The 21,426-nt window shown below is 33.9% G+C and overlaps 1 protein-coding gene across 5 annotated transcripts in view; it reads left to right on the top strand.

Moving 5' to 3' along the window:
* The window catches only part of DGKB (diacylglycerol kinase beta), a 385,657-nt gene that overhangs the window by 173,113 nt on the left and 191,118 nt on the right, over positions 1 to 21,426 (top strand). For all 5 annotated transcript variants that reach the window (XM_083866610.1, XM_083866608.1, XM_083866607.1 and 2 more), the window contains 5 exons: positions 1,495 to 1,568; positions 8,452 to 8,526; positions 15,959 to 16,044; positions 18,359 to 18,448; positions 20,951 to 21,111. In XM_083866610.1, the coding sequence (XP_083722736.1) occupies positions 1,495 to 1,568; positions 8,452 to 8,526; positions 15,959 to 16,044; positions 18,359 to 18,448; positions 20,951 to 21,111 (486 nt within the window). The remainder of the gene's footprint in view (positions 1 to 1,494; positions 1,569 to 8,451; positions 8,527 to 15,958; positions 16,045 to 18,358; positions 18,449 to 20,950; positions 21,112 to 21,426) is intronic.

Below are 21,426 nucleotides of genomic sequence, written 5' to 3'. Positions count from 1 at the left end.
TAGGTAAAAATTAAATATATGACAAACTTCACTGTATTCTGCAATTTGATGTATGTTTCAACATGCAGGGCTTTACTGCACCAAGTGATACTGGGTTGGTTTTATGCTAAGTTTAATACCACTGAATTTGTGGACTTTTCCATTATTATTAGTATGTATTGGGGCAGATTTGATTCTGCTTTTTTGTGAAATCATGAATAGAGTTGACGTACTAGTGCTTAAGATTTCCTATGAAAAGTGCTTTTAGATGCCTGAAGAATTATATGCATATATCTATAGTATGCCTGTAAAACTCTAGCTATGCTATTTCTTAGGTTCTGCCTTAAATTATACTTTATAAAATCTTCAAATTTTGTTATTTCAGGAATTATGAATAAGGATTATGAGCAAGGCCTTTCAGTGTATCATTTTGAAACACAGATGGTCCAGGCTTCAGATCTGAAGTTGTTAGTGTATGACTTTGGAGATGCTGACTTTGAATTCTTAATATACTTTCAAACATTTTGGAATTGATACATGTCTTAAAGTAACACTTCTAAATATGAAAAATCTAGATTTATTGTTTAAAGAGCTGTATTAGAGATCATCTGATGTAATTTTTTTATGTTTAGGTTTTTGGAGTAAAGGCAACAAATATACGCATCTCAGAGTATCTGAAAATACAGACTAACCCTATTACTTAGAATGAAGATGTTACTTTGTAAAGTTAAATATTATTGTGAATGTGTTAAACTTCCCATACACAAAAGAATTAAAAAAAAATAATGGTAGAATAATGGTTTGCTTCCTTCTCCTCAACATTCTTTTCCTCAGACTTGACCTCCTTCCTTATGGTTTCTCATCTACCTTCTTAAGTTTTTCAGCTTTCTCAGGTGTTTAAAGGAATTCCATAATATTATGGTTGCCGCATTTCAAAGTGTGTGTGATCTCATATTATATCAAATATTACAGGTATTCATTGCCATAATTAAAAAAAAAACAACTGTTAAATTCAGTGTTCCATATAGCTATAGTTGACCTTCCTATTATATAATATAGTGTAATTTTTCACTCTAAAATACAGTTGCTTTTAAGCTTTTTTCTTTTCCTTTTTTTCAAAGGAAATTACTGTCAGAGTAATTAATGCATTATTTGCATTTAAAGTTTCCTTCTCTACTGACAGAGATATAAATATATATACATATATATATACACACACACACAAATATATATCTATATATAGAGAGATAGGTTATATATGTATATATCTCAATATTTCAGAGGCATTATTGGTTAAAATGGCAACACAGCTGTAAAACAGACAGCATTAAAAGAAAAGTCACTTGCAATTTCTGGCAAATTAATGAAGTGAGGATTATTGCAAATTATGCTTCCAGCTGGATTACATAGCATAACATAGAGTTTGCATTAAGCTTTTTGTTTTCTGTCTACTATAGGAAAAAATGAATGCAACACACAGCATTAATGAGTGGCTGTGTTATTCCCTTCTTTTAGATCACTCCAGTTCCAGGCACTCATCCACTTTTAGTTTTTGTCAATCCTAAAAGTGGTGGGAAACAAGGAGAAAGGTAAGGGGTTTATTCTTTTTCTTTTTTTTTTTTTTCCTTCTCTTTCTTGATTCTGGTCTCTGAAATGTTTAAAAAATTAATTTTAAAAGTTTGTACATGAGGAAGAAAATGGAAAATTTTATATTGTTATTCTTCACAGTTGAACGTCCTATGTCCTTGTACCTATACATTCTACAGTTAAAAAAAGAGTTAGTTATATAGAATAGTTTCTTTTGAAATAATAAAAAAGTAGCTATATTCAGGGCATGGGTTTGCGTGATTTGCGTGGAGATGTGAGTTGCCATATCTTGTATTAGAACTTTAAAGTGCTAACAGTTTTCTTTTTAATTTATGAATGATTATACAGGCAAGCCAGTGGCCAGTAGTTTAAATTAGAAGCAGTATTCCATTTTCTAATGTATGATTTGCTTTTTGAAGACGTGGTAGTAGACGCTCTCAAGCCTCTTCATAAAATTTCCTTCAAAGAAACCTTTTGATTTCTGTAGACAGAAAGCATTCTAAAAATCCAATTGAATTATTAGAGTCCAGTCACACAAACTTAAAGATATATTCATTTTACACATGTCAGTAATTACATTGATTTAAATTAAAAATGTCTGAGTTTATTAGTTTAAGTGTTAATGTATCAGAAGCCTGATAAAGTAGAGGTAAGGAGCACTCTCCTACTCAGTTAGGACTGCGGAATTAGTTGCCCCCTAAATAGACTTTTCAGAGCATGTTTCAGGATTCCAAATGCTAATATGATCATTTTTGATCATCCCGTAAATCCCTGAATTTTTATAGCCTAGTTCACCATGTCAGTGCTCAAACTTCAAGTCTTGAAGAAGATTATGGTCTTTTGGCCAGGATCCACCTGAAGGTGACACCTGTGGATGCTGGTGATATAGGTATTGGGAAGCAAAAAAGGAGGGATGCAGTGTGATTCTAAAGCCTGGAACCAAGGAAGTGAAATACAGTGGGTCAGCTTTCCCTACCTCCTCCACCCTGCCCCCCTTCACTCACATCTTCCTATGCCCTGAAAGTAAACTCTCAAAGGGGACAAAATCCTGCAGAGTAGTTGTAATTCTTAGAACTAAGATTTACCAAAACTCTATTTGAAGGCCTCTGAGAGAGCTGGCTATCACTAGAGAGCTGATTATGTAATCCCTGGACTGGTATACCTAGATATCAGCTATGTGGCAGTTAGTGATCTAAAAGATTAATTCTGAACAGTTTCAAGAACATGCCTTTGCAATTGGCACAGAACAGTGTGAGCCATCCTCACATGAGTTTTCATGTTTCAGCCACAGCAGCAGTGTGAGGCAGCCCTAGTCTGCTGTGCAGTCAGGAGTCCTGTGGAAGGTAATCTGCACTAGCACCTATCTTGGCTTCTTATAGTACTGATATGAAGTGAGTGGATCAGAGATCCAGTCTGCAATTACGTAGGTGAGAGGCAGGTTAGAGAGCTGCACTTACACAGCTAGTTATAGCCTAGAAACAATTTAATGAAATGCTGTTTCACAGCTTTCAGTTCCCAGCTCATAATTGGTCTCAAGTGTTACTATCTGAATGGGCTTAATGCACTAGGGATGTCACTTAATGTTAGATATTCTCCAGGGTAAAAGCAAATTTAAAATCTGATCCCCATCTGAAGCTCCTATTCCGCTTCATGTATTACAGTCTAACACTTCTCAATTTATGTCAATGACTGTTACTGGGACCAAACAGATCACAGGAATTATTTGAATTCTAAAACTGGATGCCCTATACATACTTCATTCACTAGCACCATTATCCACCATTATCCAAGTGTCATTACACAGTTAAGTGTATAGCATGAGGGCAGGCACCAGCAGCTGAGTAGAGTGAATTGTAAGAACCTCTTAAATTGACTTTGATACTACGCACACACAAAATGTTAAATTGCATACTAATGTGTCAAGATCATACTCAATATTTCTGTTTTAAGAGAAGCATATCAAAAGATAACTGCATAGTCATGTAAACATATCTCAGGTCATTCACCATTAGAAGATAATATCTCACAGTTAAATCTAAAGCCAAATTCAAAAAGGTTTAAAAAAGTCCCCGTATGGACTATTTGTTGAGAAGGGGGTTGCACTCAATTTTTTAAGTGTTAATGTTTCATACCAATGCCAGTAGCAAAACTATAAAAGAAGGATGTGAAGAGTGCATCTTAGTTTGAATACTCAAAGTGATGGAAACATTCTCAGGAGAAATACTATTGAACTTTTTTTAGTTTTCCTGGGTTTTATCTGTCTGCTTTACAGTCAGTAACCAGAAAGAGATTCCCATATATTCCCTACCCTCCAATTTTGTGCCAGTTTTAGGTTGTGGAAAATAAAATCACAGGACATATCAAGACATAAATTACTTTGTAAAATGCACAGTTATGGTGATTCACAGATTTCCTCACACTTGGAAGGGACCCGCAAGGATCATCGAGTCCAGCATTTAAGTAAATGGCATTCAAGTCAGGCTTTTTGATTACAGCAATTTTGTAATCTGGTCAGGTGCTGAGAGGGTGGGATTAGAGGATACACTGTAACAAAAGTAAGATTTCCCTAGCAGTGAGGGAAAAAAAGGAAAGCAAAACAAACCCGCAACCTTCTAATCTTTGTGGATCAGAATTTCATTATCTTGATTCATTCAGATGAAGAAAATCTTCTACTGAAAACTGTTCCTCAGTCTTTACTTGGGATTCTCTTTATTTGAGAGGTCACAATGAATGAAACTAAGATTTCTAATTGACTTTCATTGAGCACAGAAAGGTTACTGCAGATTGTCAAGACTCCAGTGTTCCCACAGTTTCCCATATGAGTTTTTATGCCTTACCATATGGTAACCTCGCCCATTTCATTACCTTTATTCTTGGAGAGAGTTTATGCATCCAACTGAAAACTAGTTGAATAAATGCACATCTCCAGTAATACGAGATTGTTTCCTCTTGCATTTTGTAATTTTTTTTTAATCTCTTAAATGCAAAAGAAAAGAACTAAGGATCATTTAAAGGTAAAAGAAGTTTGGTTTTAAGTTTTTAAATGTTCAAACAGAATGGTGGTGGGAAAAAAATGGATATGTAGAAAATGTGTATTCAGAACACAAAAATATGTTCTCTACAACTGGATCTTATCGATGCATTGTAAAATTTCATTATATTAGAAATTCAGTTTTCCAGAATATTTTCTTCTCAATTAGGAGGTTAATAATTGCCCATCATGTGAAACTCATGTGTTTACAGTTATTTGGATTTGAATGATTTTGTTTAATAGACAATACATATGTTTGTAATAGAATAAAAATATACATTAATGTTTATTTAGAAGAAAGTAGAAAAATACAATTAAAGTTGATAAATTTAAGGCTTTCACATACTAGAAATGGATTTTAACTAAGCATGAGACTGGATAGGAGTTCATCAAACCCAGGCAAGTTAATTCCTCAGGCAATATTACACCATAACATTTTCAATGGTTGTGCAAGTGAAATGCAGAAATGGACAGGTGTTTTCATTTCATCCAAATTTCATCCAAAATAAATGCAGAACATCCATTTCATTCTAGGGCTGTTGGTTTGGGATATCTCCATTTATGATCTGACCAATCAAGACAAAAGCTTTCAATAATCTGTGAATAGAATGTATAGACATAGTACACCATTCACAAAATAATTCCGTTCAACGGAAAGAATATACAACAAGCATATAGTGCTTCTAAAGGCTGTTGTTAAGGGTAATGTTTCTCATGTAAGAGTCCTTCTAAATCATGCTGTTGTTTTGCCATAGTCATTACTTTGATTTCCACTTCCCCATTTTCCAGTTTATTTGCCTGACCAGAGGGTGAGTTTACACAATTGTTTCTTTGACAAATGTGCTGTTGGATGCACTGGAGATCAGCTTCCGTACACTGAAGTTTCCTGCTGACTCCACATTCAGTGTCTCTGCAATACAGGTTGATGATATTTTTAACCTTTGCTGTTTTCAAATAACTTGGGTTCATAGTAGCTCTTCCCTCCTCCCCTCTGACTAATCTGCCTTTCTGAGCTTTCATTTAGTACTGAGACAAAATGTAAAAGCAGTTGCAAATACTATATATCTGGGAGAGAAGATAACTAGCATTTTTTTATTTCGGAGAGGAGTCCTTGGCTTCTTCCTTCTCTGACATCAGGGCTAAATTAAGCCCATATTAACCACATCTTTAATAGCCCCTAGAGGACTGAAGATGTGTCCCCCAGTTGTGGCAGAAGGCATTGCCATGGCCAGCTTTTTCCACAGTCTAGTCAACTTTATTCCAGTTTTGAATTGCCAGCTATTTCTGCCCATTTATTTTCTCTCTTTGTCAGAAGACAGCTTAATTTAACTCAGCCCAAGGTGTACTCAAAAGTATTTTCTTCAGCAGCCGAGCTTTTCAAAGATGATGGCAGTACCTTTGGCCATTCCTGAGATAATTTTCTGCCTCCTCAGTTATGCTAGCAGAGTATTTTGAGGTTTATATGAGATCATGGGCATGATTCAAATAAAAAGACAAATGACAGTGAAGAAACTTCTCTGTGGATTTGTGTTTTAAATTGAATCTTTTTAGTTTTCCAGGTCACAGAATAACCCCAAAAGTAGTTACAGAAGCATATCTGTTTGTTGACAAGCTGGCTTCGTTCATGACATTGCAGTTCATCACAAAAATGTCTTTTGGGGCATTTCCCACCACACCACCTCATGGCCTTGTCAGCACAAATCTCCAGTCACAAGGAAACCACATCCAATTCCTTCCTCACATGTGAAAGCAAGGCATTCAGAGCCACATCAGTGTCACTGTTTGGTACTGTAGATGTAAAACTGGAAGGTCAAGTTACTGCCCACTTCCTTGGCTTCCCTGTGTCACCCTGCTAGGTCTAGAAACATCTGTAAACAGTTTCTAACTTTTTCTTTTTTTTTTTTTTTTTTTTTTTTTTTTTTTTGGAGAATGTATGGATAGAAATGAACCATCAATTTATGAATTTTACACAGACTAGAATACATAAATGTGTGTAATAACTTAAAGCTTGATGTGTCATTTGCAGTGAGTCATTATGGAGTGATTAGAAGGTACTGATGGCCATGAATGGTATGCAGAGTCAAGTACTATTCAGTGTAATCTCTTCATTATTGCAGTTGGCCTTCTGGGTTCTGAGTAGAAAAATCTAGCCTCTTCTTTATTAAGTAGGCTTTTATAGCATTTCGCTGTTACCTGACAACAGCACTGTGAGTGTAGGTAATGGCTAGTATGTTTTTTAGCACTAAACTTTAGGAAAATAACTCTTAGACCTTTGGGACTTCGTAAAAATACTGTTCATGATCTTCTTATGGTCAGCTACACAAATTAAATTAACATCACCTTTGACCAGATTAAATTCTACACATCTCTGAGTAGCAAATCACACATACTAACTACAAAACTCCTTTTACATTTGTAAAATGGGAATATGTATATTGTGTTGAAAAGCCATTGTCGAAAGTCTGATTTAATCATCATCACAGCCATCAACACTGATGTGTGTGCATACTTGTGAAATGAAACTAGTCATTTCATACTGACTTTTTCTGTCAGGAATGGCATCAGGAATATATTGTGTGAGTGTGCTTGAATAAAATGCTTTATGGAGGTGATATCACTAAATAATTGAGAAGTTAAGAAAATATTCCAGTTTGGCAATTTTACAGATAATTAGGAATTTGTTTGTATTCAGTATTTTTACACACTTGCTCTCCAGCTACCCTGATAAATTATGCATTTCTATTAAGAAAAAAACATGGAAAAAAATCTCTGAATGTGCTCATAGATTGTGTCTAGACAGTTTTATTGTGTTGTATTTGAAAACATGGACGTTTTAACCTAGAATTCAGCTCTTATTATGCTTTTATTTTATTTAGGAGATTATAAAGAAAAGATACATGTCAGTGGAAAAATAAAGGCTTTCTTAAAAACATTAAAATATTAATTACCTTAAGGATAGAAACATGAAAATTAAAACCAAGAAACATGGGTTTAGAATTTAAACTATTGCCATAGATTCCAGGTGTATATTTATTTATTCCAAACTCCAACTCTTTTGTGTGCTCACTACTGCATTCCAGTCAGTGTAGGAAATTACATTTCTAATATTTGTAATGAAGAAAGAAAATCTCTGTCATACTTTCAGGATAAACTGAAATTTCTAAGTTTACACTTTTGAAGAAATAATTTTGAGGATAGGACAGCAAATGGGGTTCCGTGTGGGATAGGGCAATGCTTGTCATGCAGTATCGATAAATTGCTTCCTATTATTCACATAATTTTAGAATAAGTGTAATTTAATAAAACAATGTTTCAAATATTTTTCATTTTCTTCCCATTCAAATGTAGTCCTGAGGAAATGTAGTCAACCACAGGTTTTCTTTATCGGAATGTTTTTCAGCCTATGCAGACATTTTTGGTGGGTGGCAAAGCCAATTAGCTCTCGCAATTAATTATACTTGTAATTCTGTGTTTGCAATAAATTTCAGGAAGAAATCTCTCCTTTGCCATGGAGTTGCTTTATATACAAATCAATATGCTTTCTGAAATGCTTTTTTGACTTGCCTTTTCTTGTATAATTATGGCTCTTTATCGTATTTTGTTTCTGTCTATACACAGCATTTGAATTGTAAATGTATTGTAGTACTTCTGTCTCAACTTTATACCCCACAATACACTCTGTGTGTAAATTATAATTGCTGTGTTCAAGTATTTGATTTTTTTAATAAATGAGACCCTGCAGTTCAAATAATTATAGTATATTCTAACTTCTTTAATTCTTGCATTTGAAAGGTTTTTAAAGAATTCCAAACATGTAGGTAAATATTTTCTCCTTGTCTCTTTTACCTCTTCAGAATATATAGAAAATTTCAGTACCTTTTAAATCCTCGTCAAGTTTATAGTCTTTCTGGAAATGGACCAATGCCAGGGTAAGTCTACAGTTAATATTATTACCAAGAACTCATTTAATAAAATACTGTGTAATCAAATGAACAGACTGAAGTACATATAGCATGTTTGGAATGTATCAACACTGCAGTTCTCTGAGTGTCTGCAGAAATGTATAGGTATTATTTGTTCACCTGTACGAGTAAAGCTATGTCTCATGTTTTGTTGAAAACCATACAATATTCTATAAGAACTGTGAGATAAACTTAATTCAATTTGCAGCTTTCAGCAACCTGAGTTCTTGGGGGTTACTTGTGTTGCAGATGTCAGCAGTCTCAAAGACTGACCAGCGAGACAGCAATTTCTTTTGCTTAAACAGATATCTGCACATGCATAAGTGTCTGTAATGTATTGGTAACTGCATGCTTCTTATCAGTTACATAATCTTAGAAATGAAGGGGTTGGAAAATGACTGGCCGGGCTCGATTGTGCTGGCAGTGACTTTTAATGTGGACCAAAGTGTTCTCTGAACCAGCTGGCATTGCAGTCCCTTGCTTAGTGTGCTTCCTCCGTGATTATTCTTAATTTGCATTTGAAGAATTACAGCGTATCAAACACCAACCTTTGCCACCTGATATTGTCCCCTTTTTAAGTAGTGGGTGCTTTGGTAGAAGAGAATTAGAGCAGAGATAAATATCTGCTCTGATGTTATTTTGTATGTACTGGATGCTGTTTAGTTACATCACTGATACATGGAATTTTACATCAGTGAAAAGAGTTGCAGAAGAATATTAGGAGATATATGTTCACTGACATTAAGTTTTCACTGTTGTTTGAATATTTTTCTTTTTAATCTTTGCATTTCTTATTTGTTTAGACCTTTAGATGGTGTGTAACATTGATGAAAGTGAAAAGCATATTGGGCTCAATCCTTTTAGAAGTTCAGACATCGTGCACTGCAGTGGCTGTTAACCTGCTGAATGGTGCAAAACCAGCCCAAAAAATGAAGATAATGACATGCATGATTTCTTTCATGCCTGTAATCATCTTGTATCTGAATGCTAGTGCTGTTTTTATTACTCAATTAAAGTTTGTTAATTTTATGCTATTCTTGACACAAGAAAATTTAAGTACTCTTAGTTCAAAGAATAAGTAGACTAGAAGAATTAACTGAGACAAAACTAGTAACCAATATTATTTTACATAGTGTATAATAGAAATGTCATGCTAGAAATTTGAGAGGATGATTAAAAAAAAACCTGAAATATTTTTGTTCATACTCATTTCTTTGAAATTTAAAAAAAAAAAAAATAGCTGGCTGTATTTCTGTCGTAAGTGACTTAGTTTTCATGAATCTTGCTATGTGAAGGAAAATGCATTTTAAGGCAGAGGCACAGGAGGGCAGTGTTAAGTTCAAGCTGAAACTCTGCACTGAAGCAATTTCAACATTAGTCTTTTGAACAAGGACAGTGTTTTTTAGAAAGTGTTTTTTCAATTTCGTTTTCTATTAGAAATTGAAGTAGTTCTAGTTCAGAGTCACTTTGAAGAAAATTCAAACTAATTTTCAAACAGGCACTGCTTGTTTTGGTATATTTTTTCTATTCATTTCACAGAAATGAAGAATCCTAAATTTCCATTTTGTCTTCTGCCATCACTTCTTGCCCTGAGCAATACTTTTTAGGCTGCATGTAATTTGGCCCTTAAGTGAGAAGTTGAATAAACTCTGTTATTTCACTTCCCAGTACTTTTTTTTATGAGTTGCTTAATAAAACCTGTCCATTCATCCATCTGTCCACTTCTTCATCTATCTCCAGTTATACTGGATTGTCAGTCCAAATTTTATGTTTTTTTAATTTTCTCATATTACATTTGAAATTTAGATCAAAATGGAAAAGATTTGGGTACTGTACAGTACAGAGAAAAGCAGAAATGTCTTTCTTCATCTCAGTAAGTTATTGAGTAGAAAGGGATAAACATAATGTATATTTATTTTAAAGCGTTTATGATTACTGTAGTACATTTTAGTTGAGCCTATTTTGAAATTTGTTTCTTTCTTTTCTTTCAAGCACTATTTTCAGCCATGTTTACTCAGCCTAGAGAAGGTTTATAGTAATGGCTAAGAATTTGCATTTTTTTGTTAGACTGTAAGTTAATGTTTGATTTTGATGGTATTTTTCTCATGGGCTGCTGTCATCAAGCAAGAAAATAGCATTTGCAAGTTTTGTAACCTGAGCTCCAAACATCTGTGGTATCATATTTACAGTTAATTTTTGTCAAAACTCTAAGAAATCCCCTTTTCAAATGGCAGAGAGAACGAAAAGAGAACTAGGAGACTAAGAAAATTGTAAATCTTAGAGGGGCTGAAACTGTTTGTTTGGGTTTTTTTTTTTTAATAGTCAGCAGCTCAATTGCTATGTCTATTGTTCTACCTTTTTAGTGGGATAAACATGTTCTTGCAGAGAAATGTGTTGGAATAAGGGACTCCAAAATAGCAACAAAAAAAACGCAAACCAAAACACAACTCCCCCAAAACCACAAAAAGCCCCACCTTTTTTCAAACCATTTATTCTGTATTTTTTCTATAACTATTAAAGTTAGCAGGCATATAGCAGGACAACAGAAAAATATTTTGAGCAAGTTGGCCATGAATTTTAGTATCACAACCCCAGTGTACACTTAGTGAAGTGGATGGGATGGTACATGGAGAAGTGCAGAACAGCAGCAATGACATTTCTTGAAGCTTCTTTGCCTGCCTAAGCTAGGGTTTTTGGAGCAGTTTTTGTCAAGACACGTGGTGTACATAGTCTGTGTAAAAATATGTACATGATGCAAATAAACCTCATGGCAGCGACTCTTGCACTGATTTCTTTACAGCAATGGGGACCTGCTGTGAGGCCTGAAATCAGGAAGCTCTAAGCCAAAGGGCAACAGCACACTTTAAATATGGGTATAATAATTAATGCTTTAGAAATTCTTTAATTGGCAGTAGAGGAATACAAGTGAGCTGGAAAAACCTTGTAAGCTCTGCAGCTGAACACAGGCATAAAAGGTACTGCACAGTTACAGAGTGCCACAGTTAACACAGTGACGTGAAAATTGCTGGGCTGATGCATTGTGTAATTTGTGCCTAGCACCTGTGTTTTTTGCCATGAAAAGAGTTTCCCTGTTTGGTTGTTATATCTCTATGGGAGTCTTCTACTTCTGACAGCAACTGTTATTGTGGATTTAATGATCTTGAAGAATCTGAAATTCAGTTATTGTTCAACTCACAGAGAGGTAAATAATAGCAGGATGAATAGCTGTCGAGCCACAGAGCTACAGGACTCTGTAGAGAGGTCAGCATTTCACGGAGTCTTTGTCCCTCTGAAAAGGCCTCTGTTCCCTAAAGTTCTATTATTTAAAATGTCTAATTTATGGTATTTTTATACTCTATTATAGAAATTATATCCACAAAAGTTGTATTTCTTTGTAGCTTCCATAAGCTTTTAATTTGGAGAATATCAACTTTTTAAATTCTAGCTGCAAGTTTGCCTCAACAGACCTTTCTAGATCTTAAATTCTGCCCATTTAAAAGATGCCCAAGACAGCAAAGATGAATCCCTACAACTTACACTGTAAGTTAGTCAGGAATCTACAGCATCTGGGCTTTTTTTACCTTCACAAAGCAATAGACTGTTTTTGAAAACTATGCTATTTTCCTTAATTATTTGGATTGATTGCTAGAGCATTTCTTTGCTGTTGCACATTTGGAATATCCAGAGTATTCTAGGAAGGTGTATACACCAGGAATATTTTTAGAAGATAATAACTGCATATTTATTTTCTTCCGAACAAAATACTGAATCTGGTCCATATTTTCTTGGAAGACTTACATTTTTGCCAAAGAATGGCAAAGCCGGCAATGGTGGGTTGGTCGTACTCTAATGATAAAAATTATTTTTGCACACCACAAATCAGTAGTACTTAGAATTCACAATGTCTTCACATATGAGTCTTAAATCCTAAATGTAGAGATATATTTTAAGAAGTGTTTAACAATATTTTTGCTTTTGTGACATCTGTGGTTTTGGCACCTGAAACCTATCCTGAGATCCACTAGTGGATTATTCTTTTGGGCTGTAGACAGTCTAAAGTTTTGCTTCCACTGTGAGTGGAAAATTTTTTCATGCATTGCTGTTATGCCACCTTGTGTGGCTGAGTACCTGTTCTGCATAGTGCACTGCTTTTGGATATAAGAGCAACAGTCATGTGCAGGTGACTAAATGGAAAATACTGCAATTCATGTTTTCATTACTGTGAGTAAAGCTTCAGTTTTACTCTATTAAATTAAATTTATTTAAATAAATTATGATAAATACTTTAGGTATTTCTCTAAACAATTCTGTAAGAATGTGTATGTTTGCTACCTGTGCATAAATCAATTAACTGCATGATTCAAAATCAAATTTACATCGTCTAGCATTGGTATTTTATTCATAAATAGATCCCCTGCATTCCTATGAATTTGATGAGGTGATTATGAAAAACTGAATTAGAGTAATATAGGTAGCTGAAACAATTGCCCTCTTTCAGGTGGAAATTACTGATTTATCAGCAGAAACTCAGTAACTGCCTTTGAATCCTTGTTTCTGGCAAAATAAAATAAAATTAGGCTGGTGTCAATCACTTTCAGTGTTTCAAATTTTTCCAAGAAAATAGGATAAAATTTTCTGTTCTAGTCTTTTAACTGAGGCTGACAAAATCTTTACAATGGCTTCCATTTTTTTAGTTTCGCTTAAAATCACTTTTACTAAGTTCTTCTCCAGCAGTTTTTTTTTAATTCTTTTCAAACCATGTGAAAAATGGTGTATAAAAAGTAACAGGTGCTATTAAAACACTAATTGAGTACAGTTTTCTTGGTAAGCAATACAGATTTTCTCCCTAAAGGTCTATAAAGAAATGTGTCAAATTCTTTTTTTACAATTGTAACACTTACTGAGTCTGAATGAAACTTTATAAAACAGAAAACTGTATTCCCTTCCCAACTCCTAATGTAGGCTGCACATTCTAATTCAATGAATAAGATTTATTTACATATATAATTATATAACTATATTTAATTTTATAAATTAATTTGATTTTATAAATATTTATACCTGCTATAGTATATTTATATACACTTCATTTATATATGCAAATATAAACTGTAACATGCATTATTTTTATGTATTTTGTGTATTAGATTTTTATATAATGTATGTAGAATTTTTATTTTTCAATTTATGAAAAGAAAAAGTTATGTGAATTTAATGCCATACTTTGCTTGGAAAATTCACTGTCTGCGAATATAAAAAGCTCCAAGGGAAATACAAATGCAGCTAATTGAAAATGTTTTTGACAATATGGTTTCACCAGATTTTTCAGTTCCCCACTATTTTTAAAGTTACACTTTTTCAATGAGGATTAACTATACAGTCAAAACAAAAAGAATGTTTGATATGGATATGGTTAAGAAGCTTGTTTATAAAAAGAGACAGAGGTTTAGGGCTATATTCTGCCAGTCTGGAGTCATGTTAAAATGAACCCTGTGCTTTTGGTGTTGTTTTGGTTGGTTGGTTCTTTCTAGACTTTCTTTTCCATATCTGCTGGATGAGGTAGAAGTGCTTAAATATTTAGAAGTCAGTACCCTGCCGTCACCTCTGGGCTATAATTTGACTTTAAATTAAGCTGAAGTACTGTCAGTGTAGGAGGCAATGTAATTACACCTGGTAACTCTGTTCCAACCCAACACATTGGCTTGAAGTGGGAATACTGGTGGCAGGAGGCGTTTGTCTCTATGCCAGGCCTTGAGAAGGGATGGATGGATGGATATGAACACCTGTGAGCCAGGGCACAGCTCAGTGCCTGCCCTTGCGGTGCTGTGAGATGCCTTCCCGCAGAGGATCTTCCAGCACAGACTCTTACTAGATGAGTTCCCCACATGTACCCAGTCAGATTTGGCACACAACATTTTGGGTCACAGGAGATCCTACAGCACTTCTGCAGATGTGTGAAGTAGAACATAAAAGGGGTGAGAAGGCAGCTTTTAATAGAGGGCAAGTAAGCATCCTTCAGGCATTGTATTTACACTTGAAATTGCTTAAGAGCTCTTATGAGCAAAGAAAATAACATGGGGTGAACATGTGATGGGTTTAATTCTATGCAAATCAGCTAAATTTGAAATTCTGGTCAAAAACTAATGGAAAAAGAAGTTGTCCTGTCATCTTCTATATATTGCATAACTTTTTTGGTCATTGTGCTTTTCATTTCCTTCTCCCATACTTGCCTTTTTCTTCTGTAATTTCTCATGTGTTCTTGATTTTATCAAGAGGTCCAAAAGAATTTTAAAACTTTCTAAGGACAGAAACTGCATTCTCCCTGCAGCATTAGAATTTTGTATGGGAAACAGTTGGAATTGAACGCATGCAAGCTATTGTCTATATTTATTTGTATTCAAGAATTGGTGTAAAATACATTAGTTGTGCATTTAATAGGAGATTGCAAACTGGATATCAGATCTGGTCACTAGAATATAGAATATCCAGTAAGATATCTGTAACACTAATGAGTACAATATATGTGAATGGCCGTACACATACATACATGGTAATACAACAAAATTACTGGATTTTTTATGTCTAGTGACAGTTTATGTGTAAGGACTGATTTCAGCATGTGTCAAAAGCTATCCTGAACTCATGTCTTTAAATTAAAATGTTTCACCCTAGTGTTGTTTTAATATATCCTCACTTTCCAGCATTATGCAACGTTGTTATAGAATGGATGAGGGGGTGGTGATACTCACTTGATGGATATGGAAGCAGAAATAGCCAGGGAAATATTGCCAAAGATATTTTACTTTTAAAATGCATTTTTTAGGATGGTAGAATGAGAGCCTTCAATCTGCTTTCTCATATTATATTACACCATGATGTAAAGTTGTTTTTACCCACCACAGAAGGTTCAACCTAATATATATCAGTGTTCTACTAGAAATATGAAGTTCTCATATAGCTTTATAGAAAAAACTGCACAAGTAAATATTATGGCTAATACATTTAGACAACTTAAGACTTTTCTGTCTTGAGAGACTACCTATTCATTTCCAAATAAGTGAACAGATTTCTGACAATAGTTTCAAATGACATTTGAAGTCAGATAAAGATTAGACTAACCATCAAGTCCAAAGTTTTTCTAGTGTTAGTGTACCAAAATAACCCTTAAATTACTAATTTTGTTTGAATTTTTTCAGACAATACTGATAATAATTAATAATAATGTTAGATTGTATTTGTCTAAAAATGACTACATAAGCAGAAGTGATTTTTATTTTAAATTATCATTTGCTATTTACTATTAAATAAAATGTCTTATGCCGTAACATTTTTACATAATGCACAATTATACTCATCCTAATTAGGTTTCTTCATTTTCTCTTTCATTTTCTCTTTTTAGGTTAAATTTTTTCCGAGATGTTGCTGAGTTCAGAGTACTAGCATGTGGTGGAGATGGAACAGTGGGCTGGATTTTGGATTGCATAGGTAATCTATAGCCTTTACACAGTTTTGCTTGCCTCATGGTTTTCATTTTAATGGTCTTCCTTATATACCAGTGCATGGATACAGCTATTTCAAACAAGAGCTTGTTCATTTAAATTTTTGAAATGTGTTAGCTTGGGATGGTTATTTTTAAGTGTACTCAAATTGTAAAAAATATTTAAAATCTCTAGACAAGTTCAATGTTTCTGGATTTCCTAAAAGAAAGAAATTTGAATTAAATCTATTTTAATTTCAGTTCAAAGTCTGTTCCCCAACTGAATCAAATCTAACTTGCTAATTTCAAGACAATTTAATTTAGCTCACTTGCTTTTTTTAATTATCAAATTTTTGTTTATTCTATATTATCCTATAATGAAGATAATGTATTAAATGATAATTCAGTTTTGGAGTTCTTTCAGTCAGTTTTCTGCAAAGTCCTATGTAAAAATCATAAGGAAGGCCTAGAAGTCAAGTTATTACAGGCTTAAAAGACTTAATTAAAAGATTATTAAGGAGAATATCTTCCACATCACATGGTCATTTATTTGGTGTTAGGCTGCAGAGGAAAATTGTGGGCATATGTTACAGTGGAAATGAGGAAGTGGATTAAGAGAGGTCAAAACACTCAAGTTTTATAAAGTGTATAAAAGTGTGTGCTTTGTGGTGGACAAGAAAACCTTTAAAAGTTCACTGAAAAGTAAACTTGATGTCATGAAGGAATGATAGCATAGGAATATTTCTAATCTTGGTTGGGAAAAAAGACTTTTTGCAAATGCAAGCCTACTGCAGGTAACTCTCAAATAGCTTTCAGAGTCATAAATTAATGTACAGAAACATCAAGTGCATTGCCTAAACTTAGAAGAAACAAAGTTTTGCAGCTGTTAATTGTATCATCGCCTTTTTCATGAGGTCTACAATATCATGCAGTTATTTTCTCTTTCAGTAACATGCTGTGTTCTGCAGCATTTTTTATGGTATGGAACTAAGAAATTACTTAGGGAATGCAGGAACCATTTTTTTTTCATAGGTGCAGAAAATATATTTTCAATGCTGTCTCTTAGGGAGAAAAAACACTTTAGCATATTACACACAAAGTGTAAGGGTACACCTGTTTCTAAACAGGTTTCCAATTTGTTTCTAATTTGGTCTTCCCTGATGTCTTGATAAACAAAGAGCTTTAGCTGAGAGCACAGCAAGAAAAATATAAAATTGGAAAAAAAAAAAGGAAATAAAAGGAAAAAATAATTCTCATCAGTTAGAAACTTTAAAACTTTTTAAAAATTACTCTATTAAATATTACATTCTCTGAAAGATTTCCATTAAGCTGATTATGTGAATGTTAAGTCTTTCTAAAATACTGATGAATATAGATTTCCCTGGTACATCCATTGTGTAGTTGATTATTGTGTACCAATTGTGTATCCATTGTGTAATGCTGATAATTGTGCATAGTTCTATAAACAAAATAACTGTTTGATTAATTAAGTATAACTTTAAAACTAGACATGCTATTCATTCACATTAAATGGGAAATTTGACAAATTATATATTTGAAATATATGTTCCAGCTTTCAGAAAGGCTGTATTTATTGACAAGGGTTTTCTCATTGGATTTTGAAAAGATCCTTGGGCATACAATGCTACAAAAATACCAGTAAAGACTGAAAAGATGCTATAAATTCATTTCAAAACATTGTTTAATAAACACAAAATTTCTACTTAAAGACTTGATCAGACATATCAGTGCTCCCTTTGAATAGCAGGTTTAATTCCTGATGGGCAAACCCATCTCAGGTCTTGTGTTAGTTCCAATGGCTCCTTGTTAGTGGTGCTCAGGTGTAGACACAACTCCAGGTGAATACCCAGTTTAATACAAATTTGGTCACCCAGGTGAAAATGTAGAAGATTTACCTCATTATTCATGACCTTAACTATTACTCTTCTGTATTCACAGTTGGGAATGGCAAAGCTGAGAGCTAGAGTGAGAACACCATATTCAATCTTGGAAAGATCTTGAGTGTCATTTTTTATTAATGTTTGTCATATCTATGATTTACAAAGTCCTTATGATAACAAAGTAGTCAATTAGGATTACAAAATCCTTATGTTAATAAATGAGTAAATTGGGATTAAAGATTGAATACTGAGTGGAGAAGGGGCTACAAAATGGATTGACTTGGTGAAGTGCTCATTGTGGAGGAGGCAGCATAATTTCATATGCAATCACTGAAACAAAACCTAACACAGTTATATAATACCATGCAATTAGATAATTTTTGTTCCTTATTTGTGTTTTTTTTTTCTTCTTTATTTACAGAGAAAGCGAACTTGATTAAGCATCCTCCTGTTGCTATCCTGCCTCTTGGGACTGGCAATGATTTAGCAAGGTGTCTGAGATGGGGAGGAGGTAAACACAAAAGAAAATCCAATTTATTATGGAATTAAAAGAAAAAAAAACCCTTTTGCATCAATACTTACATTTGGATTTGTTTTCATAAAGAGCATTATCACTTTTTCTGGTTTTGGAATTATCTGTTCGTAATTGTTGTATAGATTTGTAAGATATTAAAGGTTGCAATCACACAGCATACCTTGTTGGTAGCTTCTGCTTGCACCAAAAATGTTCCAAGGTGTAATGAGAACAGTGTATAGCTGTTAGGTTGGCTTTTTACCAGCTGTATTGCAGTTTTTGCTTGTAAAGGGAACAGTCTTAAATGGGTTTTGATTGAGACTGTTCTGAAAGGGTTACTGAAAACATCTAATAATGGGTTGGGAGTGGTTTAATCTTTTTTGATCTTTAAAAATATTAAATGAAAAACATATCTCAGCCTCAGACTAGTTCCTTTGATCCACTCCATTTCTGTTTTCCTACAGAGGATTCCAGACAATAAGTGCTGTGGTACTATTTATCAGAAAATGAGAAGGCAAAGAATGCTGAAAGAAGAATATTTAGAAAATCAAACCTTTAATACCCTTTGCATCCTTTCCTGGATATATGGAGACTTGGTCTCAGCTCCTCCAAAAAACTACATTCAGAATTTGTATTACAGGATAACTTGACAAAAGGAAGAAAGTCTTAGCCAAGATTCAGTCTGTGGTGAAAGCACCTCAATTTATGAGCTCATAGCCAGCCAGGTCTATTTCAGGTCTTGGTTGTTTCAGTTGAGATGTTTTGTACTTGGATTTTGGTTGTTTCATTTGGAAGTTCTCAGCCTTTGCAGATATCTTACTTGCTCTATCACATCAGTTTCCTTTCCAAATGTCTTTCTTGGTGCCAGATAGTCTTTAGCAAATTATCAGTAGTTTTCATGCTATAGCACTTTGTTAACCATAATGTTCTGTCAAATCATTTGAAAACCTCCTTTATTTTCTCTGTCAAAACTGTTGATTGTTTACATTCTCATAGTCTTAGGGGACAAAAGGAAAACAAATGACAAAACCTATTCAAATCAGCCTTGCTTAGCTTTCTGAATTGTTCATAGAGCCATGGAATAAGTGGAAGAGGTCACAGGAAGTCACTAGTATAATCTGCTGTTCTAAGCAGAGATCAGCCATGAGAACCTTTAATTACATTAGCTAGGACCTGTCCCTACCTTCATTTTTATTTATGTTCTGTATCTTAAGTGATTCCATTTGGACTAAAGTAGAAAAAACAATAGGGAAATATTGTTTCATTAAATGATGAATTTCATCATTCTTTGCCCAGTTGCTTTGTGGTAAATAATACCATAATACAGATTTTCTGAAAGTTCCATAGATGGGAGAGGAGACAGGGATTCCAGAAACTAAATTGCTGGTGAGTGATCTCAAGGATGCAAAGAAATGGAATTGTGCATGCTGCTGTCATGTGGTGGTTAGCAGTAACTAGCAAAAGTGTGCTAGGCAACCATAAGCAAATACATCAGCAATGGGTTTTGAGCAAGGAGGCTTTGAGTGGCTTGCCCTGCTAAAGCTGTTATTAACACCAACAGTACATATTGCCCGAATAGGAAATCTTGTTTTTTTCCGCTTTGAAGAAAGACTGAATCCCCAGATCTTAGCTATCTATGACAAAGTCATTCGTTCTGAATAATGCTCAGAGTTGATAATGTCACTTAGTAAAACCCCCACAGTTTTTCTTCATGCACACATGTGCATGTTGAATATACTCACAAGTGCATAAGCAACTTTTCTACTCAGTTTAGTGAATTACATGTGAGTGCTTATTTGCAACTAAGAGTAAGTTCTCTCTACAAAGCAGGATGAGGCTCAGGAAGTCATTGAAATAAGCAAAAATGTTACTTTTGCTGGTAAAGCTATCAGCTATGGATTTGAAATTTTGGATTTGTTATGCTAAACCAGGTTGAAACAATCCAAGAAAATTAGGAGGTAGCTTTTAACCTTTCAGTGTCTTGTTAGGCAAAAGAGCAATATGTCGCTTTTCCATAAAGTTTGAAATACAAGGAATTTAAATATTAAGATTAATTTCTCATCAAGAACATTTTGCAAAGTATAACTGTAGCTTTATGGGTCATTTGGAAAATTCAAGAGATTGGCAATTTTTGAAGATCTAATGATTTTCTTCACAAATTTGATGTCCACTGAAATCTGTAGAATTTTTCTAAATTTACCTGCTGAATTAGCTTTCTAATTGTATATCTTTTAATGACAAGTGCTGGAAAATTGTCAATACTTCAAGCACAATCCTGCTTTTAATGTCTTATATGCATTGCTTTCATTTTTCCAGTCATAGAATATTTTGGGTTAGAAGGGTCTTTAAAGGTTAGTTAACTAGTCCTACCCTCCCTGTAATGAGCAGGGGTATCTTCAATTAGATCAGGTTGTTCAGAGTCCTGTCCAACCATCTAGAAAGAAAATGTAATGAAACTTTATTATGTTTGATTAAATAACTGGTTTTATATTTTGCTAGGGTATGAAGGTGAGAATTTAATGAAGATCTTAAAAGACATTGAGAATAGCTCAGAGATTTTACTGGACAGGTGGAAATTCGAAGTGATACCCAATGATAAAGATGAGAAAGGAGACCCAGTGCCTTACAACATCATCAATAACTACTTTTCTATTGGCGTGGTAAGACTTATGCTTATCCTTAAGTGATTTTCTTTTTCTGTTTTGAATAAATATTTGCATCACATGCCTTTGAGTGAAGAACTGTTGGCTAGAGATAATTTATAACGTTGTTTTGCTAGTGAAATGAATACATAGATGACTGACAGCAATTTGCATAAATTTACTTCCTTGCATTCAAACCTGAATTATTTTTCAGGACCTTCTACCTTCCCATTTATAAAGAAGATATTTGTGTTGTTCTTAATGGTTTATGAACAGCTATAATACTAAATTTACATTGTCATTTTGAAGGTCCTATAAAAATATAAAGGGAGA

The sequence above is a fragment of the Zosterops lateralis genome (assembly GCF_965231275.1).
Source record: "Zosterops lateralis genome assembly, chromosome: 1".
In the NCBI taxonomy this organism is placed as follows: Eukaryota; Metazoa; Chordata; class Aves; order Passeriformes; family Zosteropidae; genus Zosterops; species Zosterops lateralis.
This window is presented reverse-complemented; position numbering and strand designations above follow the sequence as displayed.